The sequence below is a fragment of the Ostrea edulis genome, chromosome 4 (genome assembly GCF_947568905.1).
Source record: "Ostrea edulis chromosome 4, xbOstEdul1.1, whole genome shotgun sequence".
NCBI lineage: Eukaryota > Metazoa > Mollusca > Bivalvia > Ostreida > Ostreidae > Ostrea > Ostrea edulis.
This window is the reverse complement of record NC_079167.1, coordinates 49,600,843-49,623,174: the sequence shown is the minus strand read 5'-3', so window position 1 is coordinate 49,623,174 and position 22,332 is coordinate 49,600,843. Positions and strand designations below refer to the sequence as shown.

Below are 22,332 nucleotides of genomic sequence, written 5' to 3'. Positions count from 1 at the left end.
CCTATGAAGCAGAATTATTCAAAACTTCTACACGAGATGAAAAAATCTCTTCCTGTGGCCTTCAATTCGACATTTAGATATATCAACGACGTTTTATCTATTAACAATAATAATTTTCATTCACATGTCAATTCGATATATCCCTGTGAACTCTAAATAAAAGACACCAGAGTCATGCACTTCTGCTTCATACTTAGATATTTTATTGAAAGTAGATATTAACGTCAAACTATAACAACTCAACTTTATGATTGAAAGGGGTGATTTCAGCTTCTCCATCGTCAACTTCTCAAATTTATGTGGCAATATTCCATTATCACCTGCATATGGTGTTTATATCTCTCAACTGATTGAAGAAACCGAGAATATGCGAATGTATCCAGAGTTTGTCGTGTTATTTATTCTATGCACGCAAAAAAATAGTTTTAATGCAAGCCAACAATATTACACCCCCCCCCCCCCCCCCCCCGACAACTGTAAAGGTGAGTTCTTTTGGATGTTTTTTTTTTTATTTATTTTGAGGTCAAAGTCTATACTGTAGATTTGAGCTAGCTTGCCTCTTTTATACATGTATTTGCTGGTGCATGTTTATCAGACTTCAAATCCAGATGACATTCAAGATTCATGTTGCTTTTGAAATCCAAAGGTCAAGGTCATTATCACACTAAATACCTTTTGCGGCCATTCAAAGCTTCATACTTATAAACTATATAAAATATGTGCATGTTTTTACTTCGTGAATGCAAGCATGCATAATTTTCCAAACTGCAACTTGGCCATACACATCTTTGATGCATAATATTTTGAAATTATATAATTTACAGCTCTTTATATTATATTATTTAAAAAAAGATGTCTGGCTTGTGGACTTGTATTTATGATTGACTATCACATGTATATATCTTTCATTGCATAGGAAACTTCTACTCCTAATGTGTGTCAAAAAATTGTCCTGTCTGTCATTCTGTCTGAAACTTTAACTTTGCTAATAACTTTTAAACAGTAAGTAGTAGAGCTTTGATATTTTACACGAGTATTCCTTATGACAAGACCTTTCCATGGGTATCAACATTTTTTACCTTGTGATCTCCACCTTGGAGTTTGACCTACTTTTTAAAAACTTTAACCTTGCCAATAACTTTTGAACAGTAAGAGCTAGAGCTTTGGTATTTCATTTGAGTATTTCTTGTGACAAGACCTTTTTGTGGGTACCCACATTTTTTACCATGTGACCTTGGAGTTTGACCTACTTTTTAAAAAATTAACCTTGCTAATAACTTTGGAACATGAAGTGATAGAGCTTTGATATTTCACATGAGTATTCCTTGTGACAAGACCTTTCCGTGGGTATCAACATTTTTTACCCTGTGACCTCGATCTTGGAGTTGGCCTACTTTTTAAAAACTTTAACCTTGCCAATAACTTTTGAACAGCAAGAGCTAGAGCTTTGATATTTTATACGGGCATTTCTTGTGACAAGGCATTTTTGTGGGTACCAACATTTTTAACCCAGTGACCTTGACCATGGAGTTTGACCTACTTTTTGAAAATTTTAACCTTGCTAATAACTTGGAATAGTAAGTGATAGAGCTTTGGTATTTCACATGAGTATTCCTTGTGACAAGACCTTTCCGTTTGTACTAAACCTTTTGATCTTGACATTTGACCTACTTTTAAAAAGATTAACATTGGTCATAACGTCTTTCAGTACTTTGATTAAATCTAGGCAGGCTACTGACAAACAAGTTGATGGTGCAGGGGTTTCAACAGTCTCCTTTAAAGTCAGCATTTCACAAATGTTATGGTCGTTATAATGATCTAGTTTGCCAATACCACCTTTCATTGGGTCAAAATGCTGTCCGACGTGTTTCATACCGATTGTTAGACCATTCTTGGCACACTGATTTTGACTACGGATGAATCCGTTTACATGATCAAGATATAGTGCTCATGGCGGATGTGACCGGTCAACAGGGAATGCTTACTCGTCCTAAGCACCTGATCCCACCTTTCGTGTGCCCAGGGGTCCGTGTTTGCCCAACTCTCTATTATTATTTTGTGTTGCTATAGGAGTTACAAGATTGATTATTGTTCGTTATCTTCACCTTTCATATGTAAAGATTTTTACATTACAGAGAAATAATCTGTACTTTTGAATGTTTTCCATAATTGATTTTCATATTATACACAAAAATTGAGAAAGTAATTCTCTTCTAAATATGATCCTATGCCCCGACTTTTGATGTCACATTTGTAAAATTTATAAGATTTAATGTGGCCCTGTTTCTCAAAGTTTTTTAGCTCACCTGAGCCGAAGGCTGAAGTTAGCTTTTCTGATCAAAATTTGTCTGTTGTCTTGTTGTCATCGTCGGCGTAAACTTTTAACATTTTCATCTTCTTTTCAAGAACCAGTGGGCCAATTACAACAAACTTGGCCAAAAGCATCCTTGGGTAAAGGGCTTTCAAATTTGTTCAAATGAAGGGCCATGCCCCCTTTAAAGGGGAGATAATCACAAAAATAAGGTGGGGTCATTTAAAAATCTTTTTCTCAAGAACCACTGAGCCAGAAAAGCTGATATTTACATGAAATTTTCCTGACATAATGCAGATTCAAGTTTCTTCAAATCATGGCCCCCGGGGGTAGGTTGGGGCCACAATAGGGGATCAAAGTTTTACATGGGAAATTGGGAATAAATAGAAAAAATCTGTAAAAATCATCCTCTCAAAAACCAATGGGCCAGAGGAGCTGAGATTTACATGAAAGCTTCCTGACTTAGTGTTGATTCAAGTTTGTAAAAATCATGGCCTCCAGGGTTAGGTTTGACCACAATACAGACTAAGGTTTTACATGCAAATATATATGGAGTCTTCAGATATGGGCCAAGGTAACTCAGGTGAGCGATGTGGCCCTTGGGCCTCTTGTTTTGATTTCCTATATATTTTTAAGTTAAAACTTTGAATCCATAGCTATTTAGCCCAAATCTAGCCAAATGTGAATCTGCAATACATTGGAATGCTTGCATATCAATCGCGACCAGTGGTTCTTCACACAAAATTTTTCAGATCCCCTATTGAGGCCCATCCCCAGTCATGATTTGAACTTGAAAATTTCCTAATTTTTTGCCATGTAAAATCTGATCCCCTATTTTGATTCTGCCCCATCACCCAAACATGAATCTATACTACCTAAGGATGCTTGTATATTCTTGAAAAGATTTTTATAAAATATGTCCTAAATATCCCAATGTAAACTTTTGATCTTTAATTGTAGCCCCAATCTACCCCTGGGGCTTGATTTGAATCTCCACTAACAAAGCTTTGAAAACAGTTTTGTCTTTTCTGGTCGTCGTTCTTGAGAATATTTTTAATATGCCATCATATTTTCATAATTTCTTATATATCTCCCCATTACAAAGTGTGTGATCCTGCACTTGAACAATTTTATATTCCATTTACCCAAGGTTGGTTTATTAGTTGAAACTGGCTCTGGTTCTGGAGAAGTAAAAAATGTCTTATATATGGATGCCAGACAAGAGTCGATAGCTCAGTCGAGCTGAAAAAAAAAAGAAAAAAAAAAAAAGAAGAAATATTAAATCTTGTATGATTTAATGTGGGATCATGTTCTTTACATGTATCAACATTAATAACAATGATATAAATATGTGCAGTGACACCAATCAAATTTTGGCATAAAACTCATCTCTGTCAAAATCGCACATAATTTTTCCTTTCTGGAACTTGCAAACATAAGGATGGATTCTTCTCATATTCATCAGATGGATTAAAATGTAATATCTTAAATGTATACACTCTTTTGATATACAGAAAGTGGCATCAAGGTTATTGTTCTTATGTCTCAGTGATTTCAAGGTCACTCTCTTTCTAAAGCAAAGAACCTAAAAATTCCATTATGGCAGTGTAAATTGTACATACCTTTGATTCATTATATAAATAAGCATAATCACTAATATCTATGATCATTTATGTCTGTTTGCATAGCATAATTATTCAACACTGGTAAACTCAACTACATGTATATAGAAGATAAAATTCCTCTGATAATTTTAGAAGTTTACATATTGATCATCATAAGTCAGTTACGACTTATTCCCATAGTTCTGAACATATTTTCCCGCTCTGATTATGTTTTATTGGATAAAAACGTCAGTACTTTAAATTTTTTTTAAAATAAGCGGATGCTATTTTACTATGCCATTAATTCATTAAAAATATACTGGGATAGTTCCCTAGAATTCAAATTCCTTTGACCTCAATTTAGCATTTAAAGTTACAACTGCAAGTAAGAAAGAATTATAAATGTGGCAGCATGACCCACATGGTTTATAATTGATGAAAATACAAGCACAAATGGTACACACCATCTAATTTGTCTAAACGATGATAAGAATCCATCCTTAAGGACCCTCTACAATTAAATCTGAAATACTTTTCAGATCACCGTAACAAAACATTTAAAATTATGGATAAAGAAGTATTTTCATCCTAGAATACCAGCATTCTTTTGCCAATATAAAATTCCAAGAATATCCTATTATTCAGTCTGTATATATGTGGCACATGAGTTTAGAAAACAGACAATTGAATGACGAAATAAGAAATGCTGCACTATATTAAAAGAAATCATTTCAAAATAGCAATTTAGACTTTCATTTTCTTTGGTAATACCTGAGGGCATATCACACCAAACATAAACAAGAGCACTGGAAACGGTACATAATATGCTCATCACAAGCTCATGTAGGTTGTTTTCTTAAGGTTTTTTTTTTCTATCACACTGATTAGCAAACATGGCAAAAAATGCATTGAGTTTTACAATTTTACACATGTAAGGTAGCATCATTAAGCTGTGATACACTCTTTAATATTTTCTCAAAACAGACCAAGGCAAACAACCTGTAGTTTTCTTTAAAATTTCAAGAAAATCAAAATCCTTACGATATGCACATATTCAATATTTGTAAAATAAGGTCCTAACTGAAAACTGTGGTAGGAGTTAGATGGACAAAACAGGTACCCTCCATATAACATTGAATAATTATTTAAAATAAAGCGGCTAAACTCTTATAAAGGTCAAAATAGCAACATCATCTAGAGTGACCCACAGAGGCTAAACAGCAAGTTTCGGCTTAATATGCAACAGAAAAATGAAAATATAAACTCAGAACAGACAGACAGATGTACACACATCACTATACCAATACGTCCCATCTTAAGAAGGCATAAAAGAAATATATTCCATTTTCCAGAATAATTTTAGTCTTATTAAAAAGTGTCATCTTTTTTTTATTTGACAAGAAAAAATGTCCCTTTTTAATTTAGTAAATCTTAAAAGCACGAATACTCTTGATTAGCTTTTAATGAAAAATCACCCTTATTTGCGGTACCTAATGGTTCATTAAAATGCACATGGGAAGGGTAAGTACATGCATCACCTATCTGACTGTAGACTCTCAGTTTCCATATTTTCTTACAAAGTATAACATTCTATTTTTTAAAAAGTCACAAACCTAAAATATTATATTTTGATCTCTGAGAGACATGTATGTACACAAAGGCATGACATAAATGAAGGATTTCTCAGTTATTACGCATTACATTATGGTGCTCTGTAACAAGCAAGCTACAATCATGACAATAAAAGTGTATCTAAAAGCTTTTCAATCATACACCTTATCTATTGCACTACTTAGCAATTCGATTTTGAAGGCCACAAAATCTGCATTTCAATCACATAATTTTGTTAGCTACACACAAGAAGCTCTCAGACCTCTAGCACTTGAACCAGTTAACAAAGAACATTGTGTAGCATACATGGGCAAATAAAATATGAGTATGTACCTTTTCTTCTGACTTGACCAATCAGAATGGGCTGAAAATATGGTAATTAAAAAAAATACATGCATATCTTAAACAAGCATAATATTCAATAACATCAAATTGGGGATAGTGTGTACATGTTCAGGTGAATATTATACCGAGAGACTAGAAGACTGTGGTCTCTTATTTCCAGCACCGTAAAAAGCCTTGACAAAAAATCAACTATTTGTGACCCAAAGTACGAGTTCCAAGAAATAAATACAAAAACAAGGCTAAATAACATTATGTTTATCACAGTTATCCTTGCACTCAAAAAAGAAAAGAAAAAAAATAGTACCAATAAAAATGAGAATTTTAAAATAAGTATCTGTGTTGTGCAAATGTACCACTACATTCTTATGACATTCCATTTTAAATGAAAGAATACCACATCAAAAAGTTCCACAGCTCATTTCTTTTGCTGAAATCAGAAAAAACATAAGAAAGTAAGAAAATTTGAATGGCTTTGAATAAAACTTTAAAAAAAGAAAAGAGAGAGATGCTTTAATTTGCCAAGTTCCTGAAAGGAGAACTAAAATAAACGCATTTTTAAAAAAAATCAACTTTCAAAAAGAAGTAATGCAGTAGACCTATAATCAAATAGACCATATTTCTCATTTTACATGCACAGCTTCTGACATAATATGAAAAGTAAATGAACAAATGATATTGACTGTGAGGCATATTTACAAAAATTGTACATTTCAACATCCAAAAGAAAACCTTATACATTGGGGGCAGGGGTAAACTCAATGAAAAGAAAGATGTGTTTGTAAAACATGAATGTCTCTATTGATAACACAGCCTATAGAAGCAAATTCTTCATGCATGTTCTAGTAGACATGCTTTGTCACAAGGGTTACACCTACTGAATACCAAAGCCCTCTCATAGCTCAGATTAAAGGGAAGGCTTTCCAATAAGTGAATAAATGTCTCATGGTCATAAAATGTGGTACCAATGGAAATGCCTGGTCACAAAGATGAAGAAAACTCTCACTGAAAATTTTAAATTCATATCAAAAGTTGAAGGTTTTTTTTTATAAGGACTTGACAAAAACGACTGTATTATATTAAAAAAAAATTGTAAAAAAAAAGTAATGAATGAATTCATATTCACTCAGTTTTACAATGGGCCTTTTACGATAAAGACGAAATGTGCCAAAATAAAACTGGGGCAAAATTGTCTAAGTATACAGTATAAAAAATAATACATAAATTTTCTAACATCTGTAAGCCTGAAATGATACTGTCATCAACTGACAAAAATAGAAACTGCACAAAAGAAAGTGGTCATTATAATAAAAGAGAATGGATAAAATTAGCAATAAAATAATATATCCCTGCAGGAAATGTCCAGATCCCAGATGTCCTCACAGCGAGATATAAGTTGTATGTTCATAATCGACTAGTCCTGTCACACATTTTGGAAGAGCAAGGTTAGAAAACCCTAGCGATCCTTGCTGGTCAGCTTATCGATGAGTTCCTGGAGAGGAGCCAGCTCTCTGCGCTCAATGAGGTTGAACTCCTGGACAAAGTAGATGAAGTGCTTGAAGGAGGTGTTGAGATGGGCCTCCTCACTCAGCTGTACCACCTCTTTAAAGTGCTGGTGGTAGATGTGGGCATAAACACGAAACAGTCTTTTTAGAATGGTTTTGGCTATTGACAGAAAATTTTTGGGAAATGGCACTCCTAAAAACAAACCAAATACATTGTACAAAACACCAACCGAAGATCAAACAATGTATGTATGACCAATATTACACTTTTTCTGTGCACTTTCTTTGGATTGTCATGTACTACATGTTTTACAACAATTAAAACTCTAGATCAACATTAATGAAGTGACATACTTGTTTGGCAACCACAAAATGTACAGGTTGTTATTTTTTTTTTACCCCCAAAGTCATAGTGACATTTATTATAATCTGCAGATCAATAGACCATTTATGACACTTACCAATCTTTGAGGGGAACAGATTTTCATCATCTAGCTGGTCTTGGACCCATGACATGAGATAATCAATATACTTGGGTGCGGAGCATTTAATGGGTTTCTTTACTGTCTGTCCATCTGCCCAGTGATATTCATACTTTGGTCCCGCTGACATTACTGGACAGGTATCCTCTATACAGAACTCAGTGATGGTTCCATACAACATGTTAATTTGATTGAAAAAATCTACAGCTGAAAAAGAAATAGATAAGATTCACAGAAATGTTAATGAAACAGGGATGGGTTCAATCACTTTATAAATTAAACCTTTCAATTACAAGCCAATTCCTACAATTAATTTCAAGGTCATAAGTTTTCGCAGACATGTAATTGATTACTTCAATTATTTTTCATAAAGTACTACTAATAAGATACACTTTATTTACTTAGAACTTATTTTTAAACACAATCCCTATAACACAGTTTAATATATAGCTAATTATGTTTAGCAATAAAAAGTGTCTAATTTCTAAAGAATTTTGATGTGCAATGCCTGGACCATTATTGAGTACAAACTTTTCATGAAATAATAGGATCGCAAAGTGATGTTACGGGTACACATTAACATTATTGCAGTCTAGCTGTAAACAGAGACGACGGAGCAGCTATCTTTGACAGTTGCAATATTTTGACTGATTTACAGTTATCATTACATTTCACTAGCACTGATCGATGCAATTGGATGAACTATGAAAATGTGCACAACTGATAATTTGTTCAAATTCACATCAAAGCCAGTAATGTTTCAGTTTCTAGACTTGACAAAAAAATGAATCAATTATCCAGATAAAACAACTGAAATGTAGTTTACCTACATAATAAAGGAATTATTGAGTTTACATCAATAGGTGAATATTGGCACTTGTTGGGTGTAAAAATTTGCTCACAATTTTGTAAATTTTCACACTCATCTACACCAATATTCACTAATATAAGTTCAACTAGAAAACTGAAAAGTCAGAAAGGGCCCTGTAATAAATCTGAAAATTCAAAGAGTCTTCCTCTGTTTAATTCACTTTAATTAACTTACTATTCACTGCCACCCATTCATTGAGATCCTCTCCCTCAGGTAACATGACAGCCTGCCGCAGATTTCCACTGCCAAGCGTGACAGCAGCATGCTTCATCAAGTCATACTGGTGTGTGCCTTCAGGAATGTTCTTCTTAGGCTTGAAGGTCTTGTTACTCCGGCCTCCACTATCAATACAAATATAATAACTTAAGGAAATATATTAAGGTATTTGTATTAATTTGGAATAAAAGAGAGACTCCCATGAACTATTTCATACAATTTTTCATGATACAGGGTCCATAAACAAATCTGCCACTAATAAATTCCAACCTCACTTTCTCACATGTATTAATGTTTACCTATGATGGAATACCCAAGATTGATTTGGTCTTTCTAAACACAACCAGCTAACATGGGTATCCAAAAAAGATGTTTACCAAGTACTGTCAAATCACAAATTTCATATGGGTCTAATTTTACTATAATATTGTTACCACTGGCATCTAATGATTTCCATTGGTAAATGCTGCAGATTCAACTGACTAATTGCTTGAAAGGATGATATCTTCACAATTTTCCCCAAAATTTTCTTTTTCACTTTTAATCATCAATATCTACTGTCTAATGGTTTTAAAAGAGTTCACATAAAAATTAAGGTTATACATTATCACAGAAGCTCAATTTAGAGAGTTTATTATTTGTTCTGTAAACAAAGATTGCGGTATGTTATTGTTTATGAAATTTCAAAAGAAATGGATATCAATCTAAGTTTATTATATCTTTCACATTTCAAGCATTTTTGAGGTAAATGTGTAATCTAAAAGTCAAAATTTGTGACTATGCAAAATTAAGATGCTTTATATTACCAAATCAACATTTCATTTTGTTTGTTTGTTTGTTTGTATACATAAAAAGACTCGAGTCTTTGTTTACATAACACAGATTTTAGGCTAAAATATTGCTTTTATTCTTGCATTCAGAAGGTCAAAATTTTGGCTGTCAATATCAAATGAGTTATATTTTTAATGTTTACCATCAAAAATTAAAAATATTTTAATCAAAAATCGTGAACCAGTCCCTTTAATTGTGAAGAGGAAATTTTCTTCATGGTAAATACTGTACTTGTAAAGATAATGAACAGAAAATATTTAAATGTGTTTGCAATATAAAAAAAAAAAAAAAAAAAAAAATAAAAACAAGAGGTACTGTGAGCAATACTCCCTAAGAATATCCCCCGCTTACCCCAATCTCCCAAAGGGTGTTGTTAATAGGTATAAATTACCTCTTTCCTGAGTGTAAAAATATGGTATGCCTTTGTAGAAGAAAATGGAAGATATAGTCCGAACAGAAATCCATGGCATAAACCTATAATTTTGACCTTGAGATCAAAGGTCAAGGTCATAAAGAGGTCATGAATCAGGGATCGAAATTAACTTTCTTCACTACTAGCAAATTTTAGCTAGTGATTATTTTCCAACTAGCAAAATTGAGCTTTTACTAGCATTTTTCAATCGATTGCTGTTTTACAGGAATTTAAGAAAACAAGCATGTATCTATATCAAAATATAGGGAAAATCTTTTAAAATCTTCTGTAAAGTGCAATAATAAAAATAATATTGAGAATTCTTTCATTTAAAATTTAATGAATTATCAGACAACATACAAGTATCATTGGTGCATGGTGAGGGTCATAGGGTACACTTGTGCGGCGAACTCGCTGTCCATAGATCTACCACCTATTTACAACATCATGTGGTTTGAAATCTTGAACTTGACTGTTTGCGCCAATTCAAACTATATGTTCAAATCTTTTGGAAATTTCATCTAAAAAATTCTAGTTGAAAAATAAACCCCACGAACTCTTAAGTGTTTGACTATAGACTACAGAAGGACAACGCGTGAAGCGGTGACACTAACACTTTCATGTGTTGTTTCATGTAAACACGGACGAGATCAACATGCTTGCTATTTAAATCAGACGTCTCTGAGACGCCCGAAGTATGCATGAAGTAGGCCATCTTCGACATCACTGACTGAGATGACCTTGGCCTTAGCGATCCAGGTTTACTTTTTCAATACTTGTATATTCATTCTGTAAAGCAGTGATCGCGAAATGTTGAAATGTTTTACAGGACATTCGGTTTGGTAAACACAGGAACATTACCGGACCGAATCACATTTTACCAGACCGAAAAAAGTAGTATTATTTTTATATTAAAACATGAAAGACTTTGAGACTCCTGGTCAATGGATTTTCGTTTTAAAGGTTTACCGTAGACTGTATTACTGTTCCATTTTGATTGGAACATGTTGCTGTTTTTGTATGTTTTTTTTTTTATAAATGGAACTGGAAGTCGAAACGTAGCAGCGATTTTTTCTCTCTACCCACTGGTACCGGTACCCATTCAATTGGGAAAAATAGCGTCAAAATCGAACAAATTGAGAATTTTCTACCAATGTATAGGCAAATGATTTCAGCTAAAAGAAAAGAAAAAATACAACAAAACAAGAAGTATTCATCTCTTTACAAACTTTTTTACGGTAATATTTGTTGTTGTGAAACATAAGGAATCATTGTACAAAACACACTTGACACTGCCATGATCTGTACTTTCGATTTAATACCGGAAGGGAACATCTTAGTTAACTTGTACAACGTTTCAGACTAAGAAAATTACGATTTCAGCGTTCTATTTTTCGGCAAGTGAATTGGGAATTTTTAGTCTCAAAATTGGGAAAAATCAACGGTTTTTGGCATTGGAAATGGTACCGTTTATCGGTACCAGTTATATAAGGGGGGGATGCTGCGTAGTTTTCGAAACCGTTGCTAGAAAGTCACCGGACATTCGGACCGAAAATATAACGAAGTTTACCGGACCGAGAGTAAAATTACCGGACATGTCCGTCGGTCCGACGACATTTCGTTTTCACTGTAAAGCGTTTCTACGCACAAGACAAAATTATTGTAAACTTCAAAGTACAGCCAATAAACCGAGGAAATCTGAAAAAAGATCAGGGTTTTTTTCACTCGCAAAAAGTTGCAATCACTTGTGATTTTTCACTCGAAATTTCAATTTTTTACTCGCATTTAGCGAGTATTTCCCCTTAATTTCGTTGCCTGATGAATGTACATGACACATAGTCTCATGGTGATACACCCATGTCATGTATGACTATGTCAAAACCCTACAATCAATTTTGACCTTGAGGTCAAAGTTCAAGGTCATATAGAGGTCATGAAGGTACCCGGCACATCATCTCATGGTGATACACTCATGTGTCAAATATGGTATGTCTATGTCAAAGAACAAAGAAGTCATGGCCCTGACATGAATCCATTATAAAAACATTTAATTTTGACCTTGAGGTCAAGGTCATGAAGGTACATGACACATCATCTCATGGTGATACACTCATGTGTCAAATATGGTATGCCTATGTCAAAGAACAAAGAAGTCATGGCCCTGACATGAATCCATTATAAAAACCTTTAATTTTGACCTTGAGGTCAAGGGCATATGGAGCTCATGAAGGTACATGACACATCGTCTCATGGTGATACACTCATGTGTCAAATATGGTATGCCTATGTCAGAACAAAGAAGTTATGGCCCGGACACGAATCCATTGTAAAAAAAAACTTTAATTTTGACCTTGAGGTCAAGGGTCAAGGTCATATAGAGGTCATGAAGGTACTCGACACATTATCTCATGGTGATCCACCTGTGTGCCAAATATGGTATGCCTAAGTCAAAGAAGTTATGGCCCGGACACCAATCTGCACAGACAGACAGACAGACGGACGAACAGACAGAGTGATTCCTATATAACCCCCTGAACTTCGTTTGGGGGGTATAACTACAAAACTATGATATTAACTTTCATTAGTACGAGTGAGGGATAGGGAAATTCCACCGAGGGGACAGGATTTGCAGTCTAGGAATAGGATGAGGCTTTGCTGAGTCCTAGACAGTGAATCTTGTTCCAGTGGTGGAATTTCCCTACCACATGAGTAAATAATGAAGGATTATTTTTTTCACATTTTACCAACAGTTTAGAACTAATTAATTCAATAACTTATGTCACCAGTCCAACCGGACTGATAGGGTATAATTTCAATCAGTCTGCAGAAAAATTTGCCAGTCCACCAGAGTTTTTCAGAAATAATTAAACATATTTTGTTCATTTTATTAAAATAAAATAACGGAATTTAACTTGATGTACCTTAGACAATGTTGTAATACTTATGTGAGATCCATATTTACTAATCTGTTTCGTCTGATATCTACAGAGAAATGCCAAATGTGTGTTTAAGATTCCATATGTTTTCCAAAATGACGTTTTAGAAAATTGACCAGTCCCATCGGACTGACTTAAACAAATGTCAGTCAGTCCGCCAGACTTTCAACCAGTCACGGACTGACGGGCATATTTTAATTTCGAGCCTTGAAAAGCGTACCCAAAAATGGTTTACACTATAAGTGTAAACTAAACAAGAGGCCCATGGGGCCACCTCGCTCACCTGAGTCACTTTGGCTCATAATCTGAAGACTTTCCATATATATTTGATTGTAAAACCTTATTCCCTAATGTGACCCCAACCTACCCATGGAGGCCATGATTTTTACAAACTTGAATCTGCACTATGTCAGGAAGCTTTCATGTAAATCTCAGCTCATCTGGCTCACTGGTTCTTGAGAACATTTTTAAAGATTTTCCCCATATATTTCTATGCAAAACTTTGATCTCCTATTGTGACCCCAACCAACCCCCAGGGGCCATGATTTGAACAAACTTGAATTTACATTATGTCAGGAAGCTTTCATGTAAATCCAGCTCTTCTGGCCCATTGGTTCTTGAGAAGATTTTTAAGGATTTTCTCTATTTATTCCCCTTGAACAAACTTGAATCTGCACTGTGTCAGGAAGCTTTCATGTAAATCTTAGCTCTTCTGGCTCAGTGGTTCTTGAGAAGATTTTCCCAATATATTTGTACGTAAAACTTTGATCCCCTATTGTGGCCCCATCTTACCCCTGGGGGCCACGATTTGAATAAACTTGAATCTGCACTATGTAAGGAAGCTTTCATGTAAATGTCAGCTCCTCTGGACCGGTGGTTCTTGAGAATTTTTTTTTTTAAATGATCCCACCCTAATTTTGCATATTTTTGTGATTACCTCCCCTTTAAAGGGGGCATGACCCTTCATTTGAACAATATTGAAAGCCCTTCACCCAAGGATGCTTTGTGCCCAGTTTGGTTTAAATTGACCTGGTGGTTCTGGAGAAGAAGATGAAAATGTGATAAGTTTACAACGCCACCGCCACCAAACAACGGACAAATTTTGATCAGAAAAGCTCACTTGAGCCTTTGGCTCAGGTGAGCTAAAAACCCAAGGTTGTCCATCAGAGAGCTATATCAAAGTGAAAATTAAAGAGAACAATACACAATACTTTATTTCACCATGTAATGTAAATCATAGAAAATATATGACGTCACAATCAAATGGTGTCGCAGTAGTGTGAGACAGAAAAATTTCACATGGCTGTCTCACACGGGTAAAGTCGATCTCACACTGGTGATAGTGTGAGAAACAATATTCTTAGGTCAACTGCTAACTTTGTAAACTTCCAAGAGTAACAATAATGCAGTAACCATGGAGTTCGTATATAAAATAATTAAGTGTTTAAAACTCACTGTAAAATTAGCTATACATGAAGGATTGAGACTTTAAAAAGTTGTCAGCCCTGCAATTGACTTTCTAAGCCCCAAGATAATAACTGCCATTCTTTGAAATTACGATTTTTTGTTTTGTGTGGTTATATGTTATGTAATTTCTCTTTAATTTCGGCTTCATCGTCTGATTTGCATTTTTGGGCAATTTGAAGTAGCAGCCCTAAAAAAACTCCGCAACATGTCTGATTTACCACTCTTCCTCAATAACATCCAGTTCCCATAACTTCAATCCCAATCATATCTCAGGGTTTTGACACGATCTGAGCAAACTGGTACATATAGTATAATAGATAAAACAGAACAATATTCTGGCTTTAAACTGGGAAAACTTTTTATGTATTATCATGATTAATACGGAAGTTTTGAAAGTTTGAAGCGAGCAACCGAGAATTTTTGGCTGCTTTGTAAGCTCCCTTCTCACTATTATACTATACATACCAGTTTGGTCAGATTGTGTCAAAACACTGTGAATCATTATCATATAATTTTATAAAATTGAGTAGATCTGTCCCTTGGCTTGTCACAAAATCATTTCCAGTAAGAGAAATAGATTTGATACATCTAAATTCTAATTAGTGGAAATTTTAACACTGAAAAAATTCACCTATTTTACAAACTAAACTAAATGCTTATATTCCATTTTGTGTAAAGTGCATTAAAATAACTCCAATTACATTTTAAAAATGTTATACATTTGGCCAAAATTAAAAAATAGTTTGTTTGCCATTGTGCGACCGACTGGCAAGTTTTTATTGACATAATTTCAGCCACATTTCTTCTCGATTTTCCGACTTCCGTTTTTTTTTCCATGTTCCTATCCGCATTTGATTCATCTTCACAAGACAAAGGTTACTGATTCGTTACCTCGCACTAACTCTTGACATCTGCAGTCGCCATTCAAAGCATAGGTTTGGGACATAGGACGACACAATAAGCTAAAATTAAATCATCCAATGAGATTTAATATGAAAGTTTGGTAAGAGCAAAAACAGAAAGTAAACGTCAGGAACATTGCATGTTGATTTTTTATGTAACGTAATTAATAGTTCAAATTTTCGTCCCTTAAAGGGACTGATTCACGATTTTCTCTCATTTTGTTAATCACTTTAAATGATCAAAATATACAGTCCTGGGGACCAATATGTTCATAAAAAAAAATTAAGGTTATTTGATCATGACAGAAGATCATTATAGAGTTTATTATTTGTTTTGAAAACAAAGATTGAGGTGTGTTATTGTTTACGAAGATTTCGAAATAAATGGATATTGATCCAAGTTTATTATATATATCACATCTCTAGTATACTATAGGTAAAATGTGTCATTTAAAAGTTAAAATTTGTGATTGTACAAAATGAAGATTCTTTAAATTACATAATTAATGTTTCACTGGTTTGTTTGCAGTGCTTCCCAAGGTCTTCTGGTACTTACTGGACATTTGGTCCAGTAATGGTTGAGAAATTACTGGACCAAATCACATTTTACCAGACCAAAATTTTTTATGCAAATTAATCCCCTACTGTGGCCCCATTCTACCCGTAGGGGCCATAGTTTTGACAAACTTGAATTTACACTATATCACAGGGCTCGAAATTAGCGAGAAATACTCGCAAAATGCGAGTACATTTGAAAAATAACGAGTAAAAGTAGTGGACACTCGAAAATTTTAGCGAGTGGTGATTTACAAACTATGATCGTATCGTATCCATTTTATACGGTAATGCGCCATTCGCTTTTCTTAAACTTGCACTCTGAATCATAGAAACGCTTACATGAACGATCGATTTCAACAACCGTTTCTATCCGGATTTTTCTTTTACGATTTTTAAGAAACTCGGAGTCAAACAAATGCTTTAGAGGTCGGACATCGCATTATGATGAAAAATACATGTGCCACGAGTCCTGTTCACCTATAGGGGTGATTAAATTGAATTCTAAGTATGAGGTTTTTGTTATTCATTGATCTAAGAAGAAGAAAAAGTCGGAGTCTATGTTTTACCAAGTCTTCCGGTAGTTATTTTTATCAGAATCATGAGAATGTCCTATCTATATTAATTTATTGTCATATTGAGGTCGGGTTGTAGTGATGACACGAGTGTACTGCTCACCGCGTAGACGATTATCAAAAAAGTCCATGGGGCTCATGATCGTGCTGCTTATAAAACCATGAGTCCCGGATGCACTTTGAAAAATCACTAGTGACAACTCTGATGTGGCATGAAATTGGACCTGCGGTAAACAGGTTGTGGATTAGGGGTGCGATAATCAAGAGACCTAATCATGACTTGCGTAACTTAGTGTCTTGTCCAAACGATGCCTGTTGACCCACAAGGCTCAGTAATGAATAATGATGGGGAAAATACATGTAATTGATTTTAAAAAAAAAAACATGAAAAGAGAGCACTGCTTCATTATTTTTATTTTAGCTTGTAGGTTTTCATTTTAGCCTGTGGATTTTTTACCCACAGGCTAAAATTAGCCTGTGGTAGAAAAAGTTAATTTCGACCCCTGATATCAGGAAGTTTAAAATTTCATGTAAATTTGAACTTTCTGGCCAGTGGTTCTTGAGAAGAAAATTTTTAAAGATGATCCCTATATATTCCCATGTAAACCTTTGATCGCCTATTGTCGCCCTACCCTACCACCGGGAGCCACGATTTTAAGAAAATGTCAGGAAGCTTTTATGTAGATTTGAACTTTCTGGCCCAGAATGGCATCGGCGACGTACTTTATTAACCCAAGCATTTCACTTCAGATTCGTCAGTGGAGTAAACATTTCCATCCCGTGTTCAACAACAGTGTTATGAAATACACGTTTTTTTAAACTCGAGCAATTCGCGTAACTCAAATTGTTCGATCAAACATGCCCTTCTCATTCAAGTACTTCTTGATCAGAGTATAGTTTAAATGCTTTATTTACGTGTTATTTATTACCTAATTCAAACGCTTCAAAAACGTCTGTAGTTTCACGGGATATTGCTCAATTGTATTATCACCCTCTCGGGGGAATTATTTGAAACACGTTTTCTGTTTGCAATGATAAAAGATCAGAATAAATTTTGGGATATGCTGCTAAAAACTGAAAATTATCTAATCATGTAATTCATTAGGGAAAAAAATTATCGGACACTTGGTCCGGCCAACAACTGATATTGATCGGACCAAAACAAAAATTACCGGACATTTGCCACTGTCCGACGGACCTTCGGAATCACTGTGTTTGTTTACATAAAAAGGCTTGAATCTTTGTTTACATAACACAAAATCAAAGCTAAAATTTTGCTCTTATCCTTGCATTCAGACAGTCCAAATTTTGGTTGTCATCATTAAATAAGTTATATTTTTAATTTTTAACATCAAAAATATTTCATTCGAAAAATGTGAACCAGTCCCTTTAAAACTTAAACATTTTACCGAAATTAGGTTGTACACTACCTGACAATGTCCAAGAAATCAGGCCACATACTATTTACAATATAAAAGTCTTTCTGTTTGTCATTCATATAGTGCATTACGTTTTCGATTATTGCGTTTGACGAGAAGAAATGATGTGAATTCATAATTTTGCCCTTAAATTGTCGCACTGGACAAAAAGTACCATTTATATAAACACATTCGCAATACTGAGTTTCAAATATTGAAATTATGAATGACCATTCATTTTGTCTTTGGTCAACTATTCGGCACAACAGATTACGATTGCATTTGTAAAATCATAATCTAATTTTCAATACGGAGAGCGATCATACATGTTATATCGGCTCAGCTGAATATTTGGACTGACGCCTTCACCGAATCTAGAAGCAGTTCTTCATAATTCTGTCTGGAAATTTACTTATTTTATGGAATTTACATACTTAGACGGTAAGTAAAACACCATTGATAGTGATACAGATTTGGTTTAATAGTCAAACTAACTGATTTGAAGCGAATAGCAGTGTCACCTAAGTGCACATTAATTGTTAGAACCAGTCGAAGCTGAAAGTAAATTTTCAGACATGAATTATGAAGGACTGTTCCGAGATTCGGTGAAGGCGTCAGTCCAAATATTCAGCCGAGTCGAATCTCAACCGAGATTAGGGGTGTCCATCTGCCCCTCTTCCCACCTACTTCTACTCTATCCCTCTTTAATCATGTCCACAGGTCTCCAAATTTACTTAAGTGGCTTCAATAATCTCAATGACTCATTCTTTAAATTTATTTAAGTAAATTATCTGTTAACAAGTAGACATTTGATTACAATATACATATCTGTTTTATACAGGTTGGGAACACTTCCCATATAGTGAGATCTTCTCACTAAAGCGCGATTATCCCTCTTTAGCGAGAGAGTAAACATTACCATAAACAGGTGTTACTGTCTTGGCGTCTTTATTGAAAATAATGGCAAATCCCGTGCAATGCTGAATAAGTGCGACACACAATCAACATGATGCGAATTGTTTCTATGAAATTAACAACATATTCAAGAAATTGCATATCAAAGTTGCTGCGTAAGAGGGAAGCAGTCTGAAATCCAATACACATCGTGAGCGTTTTTGTTTTGATTAATATATATTTGCAGAAGTATCAGACATTTTAGCACTTTTCCTTCTTTTCACGTGAAACACGGGTGTTTTTCTAGATTGTATGGGATACATATTAAATTTTACTCTCGCTAGAGAGGGATAATCGCGTTTAAGCGAGAATATCTCGCTATAGGGGAAGTGTTCCCAACCTGTTATAAGTCCTCACTAATGGACGGTTCTCTGGAGGTGTCAGTTAATATAAATCTTTCCGGTTTATAATATAATATTATCTACCCGCTTTTAACGTGAAAATTGATGTAAGTAAACAAAGCCATCCATGTAAACAAAAAAATGTTAACTAGTAAATAAGGAGCAAATCAACTTACAATAGAAAGCTCATTCTGCATATAATTGGCAATTGTGAGTAGATATGTAAATGCTGCTACTTTGTTTCATGAATAGAATAGTCAGAATTGATCTGACAGCAGTTAGTTACGCCGATGATGACGGATTTTCCTCCACTTTGTTGTTTGTAAACATAGAAAATGGTCACCGGAAACAAGAACCAGGAAGCTTTCCAATCGTACACTTTCGGGTCTTTCCGGCAAGCTTCAGCTTTAATAGTAACTTAGCTCGTGGAAATGGTCGAATGGTTACATTTACTTCAGAGACTATCAAATTACACATCTTTAAAAGAGATGGTAATAAATTTTTATTCTTAAATTATTCTTTTTTTAATCTTCGACGGTTGTGTGTATAATATCCTGATAAAAACGGAAACAGTACATGGTCTATAAGAAAGGAAAACATTCATTTTATGGCTGAACCGGCAATCGAACCCGGGACCTCTGCATTACTAGTCAGGCTGATATCCACGGTCCATATAGCCCAAGACACACAACCCAGATTTTCAGTTTGCCACAAGCAGAACTTTCACTAGCTGCAGAACTGTAGCTCTCTGAAAAAATATTTTGTCTCTGTTATGTCAAAATATTTTTTCAGAGAGCTACAGTTCCGCAGCTAAACTTTCACCTGCAATTAAGTCCAGGACTGGGTGCTCATCCTCATGATCCGTAACGGCACCAAATGTATATTATATAACGGGGAAGGAGAAAATATATGATCGAACCCAGGACCTCTGCATTAGGCCCTCTAGTTTTGCAGAGAACATATATATTTTATTTTGGCTAGTTTTCATTTGAGTTTGTGCTTTCAATGACCATGGGAAAAAGTGTTCGACCACTTTTAAAAATAGATGATATTAACATGATTAATATCTTGATAGGAAAAAAACTCAGTTTCAACAAATTCAGTATAGTTCCAGGCGCGGATCCAGAAATTTTTTCCAGGGGGGATCGAACCTTTTCACAAAATCGAATCAGTGATATAACTCATTTTTCTTATAAATCGTTATATTGTAAAAATTTTTATCTTTGCAAATTCCAGGGGAGGGGTGGGGGTGGGGGTCCGGATCCCCCCGCCCGACCCCCCCCCCTCTGGATCCGCGCATGAGTTCTAAGTATATGATATAGAAACATTTATGGCAAGCCTGTTTTACTATTTACTACTTCTTTAAAAAAAAAAACAAGACACCCTCCTCCCATGCAGGAACACTGAATAAGTGAATAATCGAAAGAAATATATATATCTTGAGTATCTTTATATATATATATATATATATATATATATATAAAAGCACAAAAACCCAACAACACCCTACTTTCTTAAAGTGTCGGATCTGAGAAGATACAAGGCCAGTAAAGAAATTTATAAAAGCACTGAAAAGGCCACGACACTGTTGGTTATTTAAAACTCAAATTTTCGACGCAACCCGCGTCTTTATCAAGAGACATAAATTACATAAACAAATAACACACAAAAACGACAAGTATCGATAAACTACATTGGTGAGAAGAGTGATACACTATTGTACTGAGTGATAAAAATGGTGGTGGTTACGTTGTAAAGCGTGTTTACTGACTATGGTTTAGAGAGTTTGTACCATGGTCGGGTCGGGATGAAAATAAAATTATTCTTGAAAAATTACAGAAATCAGAAAAATTTAGAGGGAAATCTTACAAAACAATGTGATTATGGAATAAAATGGTGGGAAGATAATGATATGGAGTGATTAAGTTCAAAACAATATTAGGTAGTCCGTACCATTGATGATTCGGATATGGTGAACAGCGAAAAATAATGATTGCCAGAAGAACACGATTAAACAACAAACAAAGTCAATCAAAGGACACTGATCTAGCATTAAAATCAACAATCGAATAGGTGAATGGGAGAGAAGTCTAAGGAAAAAGATTCAATAATATTTTTATTTTTCAAGGTAATATATTTTTCAAGGTCAGACAAATTGAAGCCGCATTCTAGAAATTCTGATATCCCAACATAAAGAGCTATGCGAATCCGAATTTATGTTGATTTAGAATAATGTTTTACCATAGTTTAGAGGTCTTAAGATGATATATTAATAAAATACTAGTCTTCAAGGTCAATACATTTTTTCCTTTATTATCATCCCCCCTTCTTTTTTTTATTTTAAAATTTTAAAAATGAGAGAGAGAGAGAGAGAGAGAGAGAGAGAGAGAGAGAGAGAGAGAAAGAGCTATAAAATTTCATAATTGTAATGATTTCTTACGATGTTCTAACATAATTAGGAAGTATTGAAGGTCAAACAACAATCGCAATCCTGGGAATCCTCGCTATGGCTAAACAGGGAACTCAAGGTTAAATAAAGGAACTCAAGGTCAGAGCCTTGAAACCGGGGAAACGAATTGTATTTATATTAATCAAACAAAATAAGATATCTTATCGGGTGAATTTTGGCGATTAGGCTATGGAAACTGATTTTAACTAAGGATTTATCCTGGATTCATGCGCGTGAAATCATTCAAATTATTCATTCCACCTGGACGGAATGATTTCAAACGGTGCATCCAGGATTTTTCCGTGCTCTTTCTCTCTGCATCGGTCCATAATGGGTTATGATCAATAACAACCACTTGCATGTCTTGCCAAATGTGACCTTCTTTGTTGAAATGTTCCCCTACGGGTTCGGTCACGCGTTTGGTTTTGATGTTTGATCGGTGGTTGTTGGTCCTAAGTCTGATGTTTGTAGTTTCCCCAACATATTGTTGTCCACATTGTTTACAATTGATGAGGTATATGCAGTTGTTGGTTAAATACAGGAGAGTTGA

General features: G+C 34.6%; 1 protein-coding gene across 2 annotated transcripts; it reads right to left on the bottom strand.

Moving 5' to 3' along the window:
* Positions 1-3,589: 3,589 nt before the first annotated feature.
* On the bottom strand, positions 3,590-19,711 carry LOC125668555 (MOB kinase activator 1B). 2 transcript variants are annotated; one of them, XM_048902817.2, is made up of 4 exons: positions 19,510-19,711; positions 8,901-9,067; positions 7,835-8,062; positions 3,590-7,566 (listed from the first exon to the last, which is right to left on the bottom strand). In XM_048902817.2, the coding sequence occupies exons 1-4, from the start codon at positions 19,521-19,523 to the stop codon at positions 7,325-7,327; spliced, it is 651 nt and encodes a 216-aa protein (XP_048758774.1). In that variant the 5' UTR covers positions 19,524-19,711; the 3' UTR covers positions 3,590-7,324. The 2 variants fall into 2 exon arrangements, with proteins under 2 accessions (XP_048758774.1, XP_056018802.1); XM_056162827.1 differs by lacking the exon at positions 19,510-19,711 and adding an exon at positions 15,480-15,545.
* Between the last annotated feature and the right edge of the window lie 2,621 nt (positions 19,712-22,332).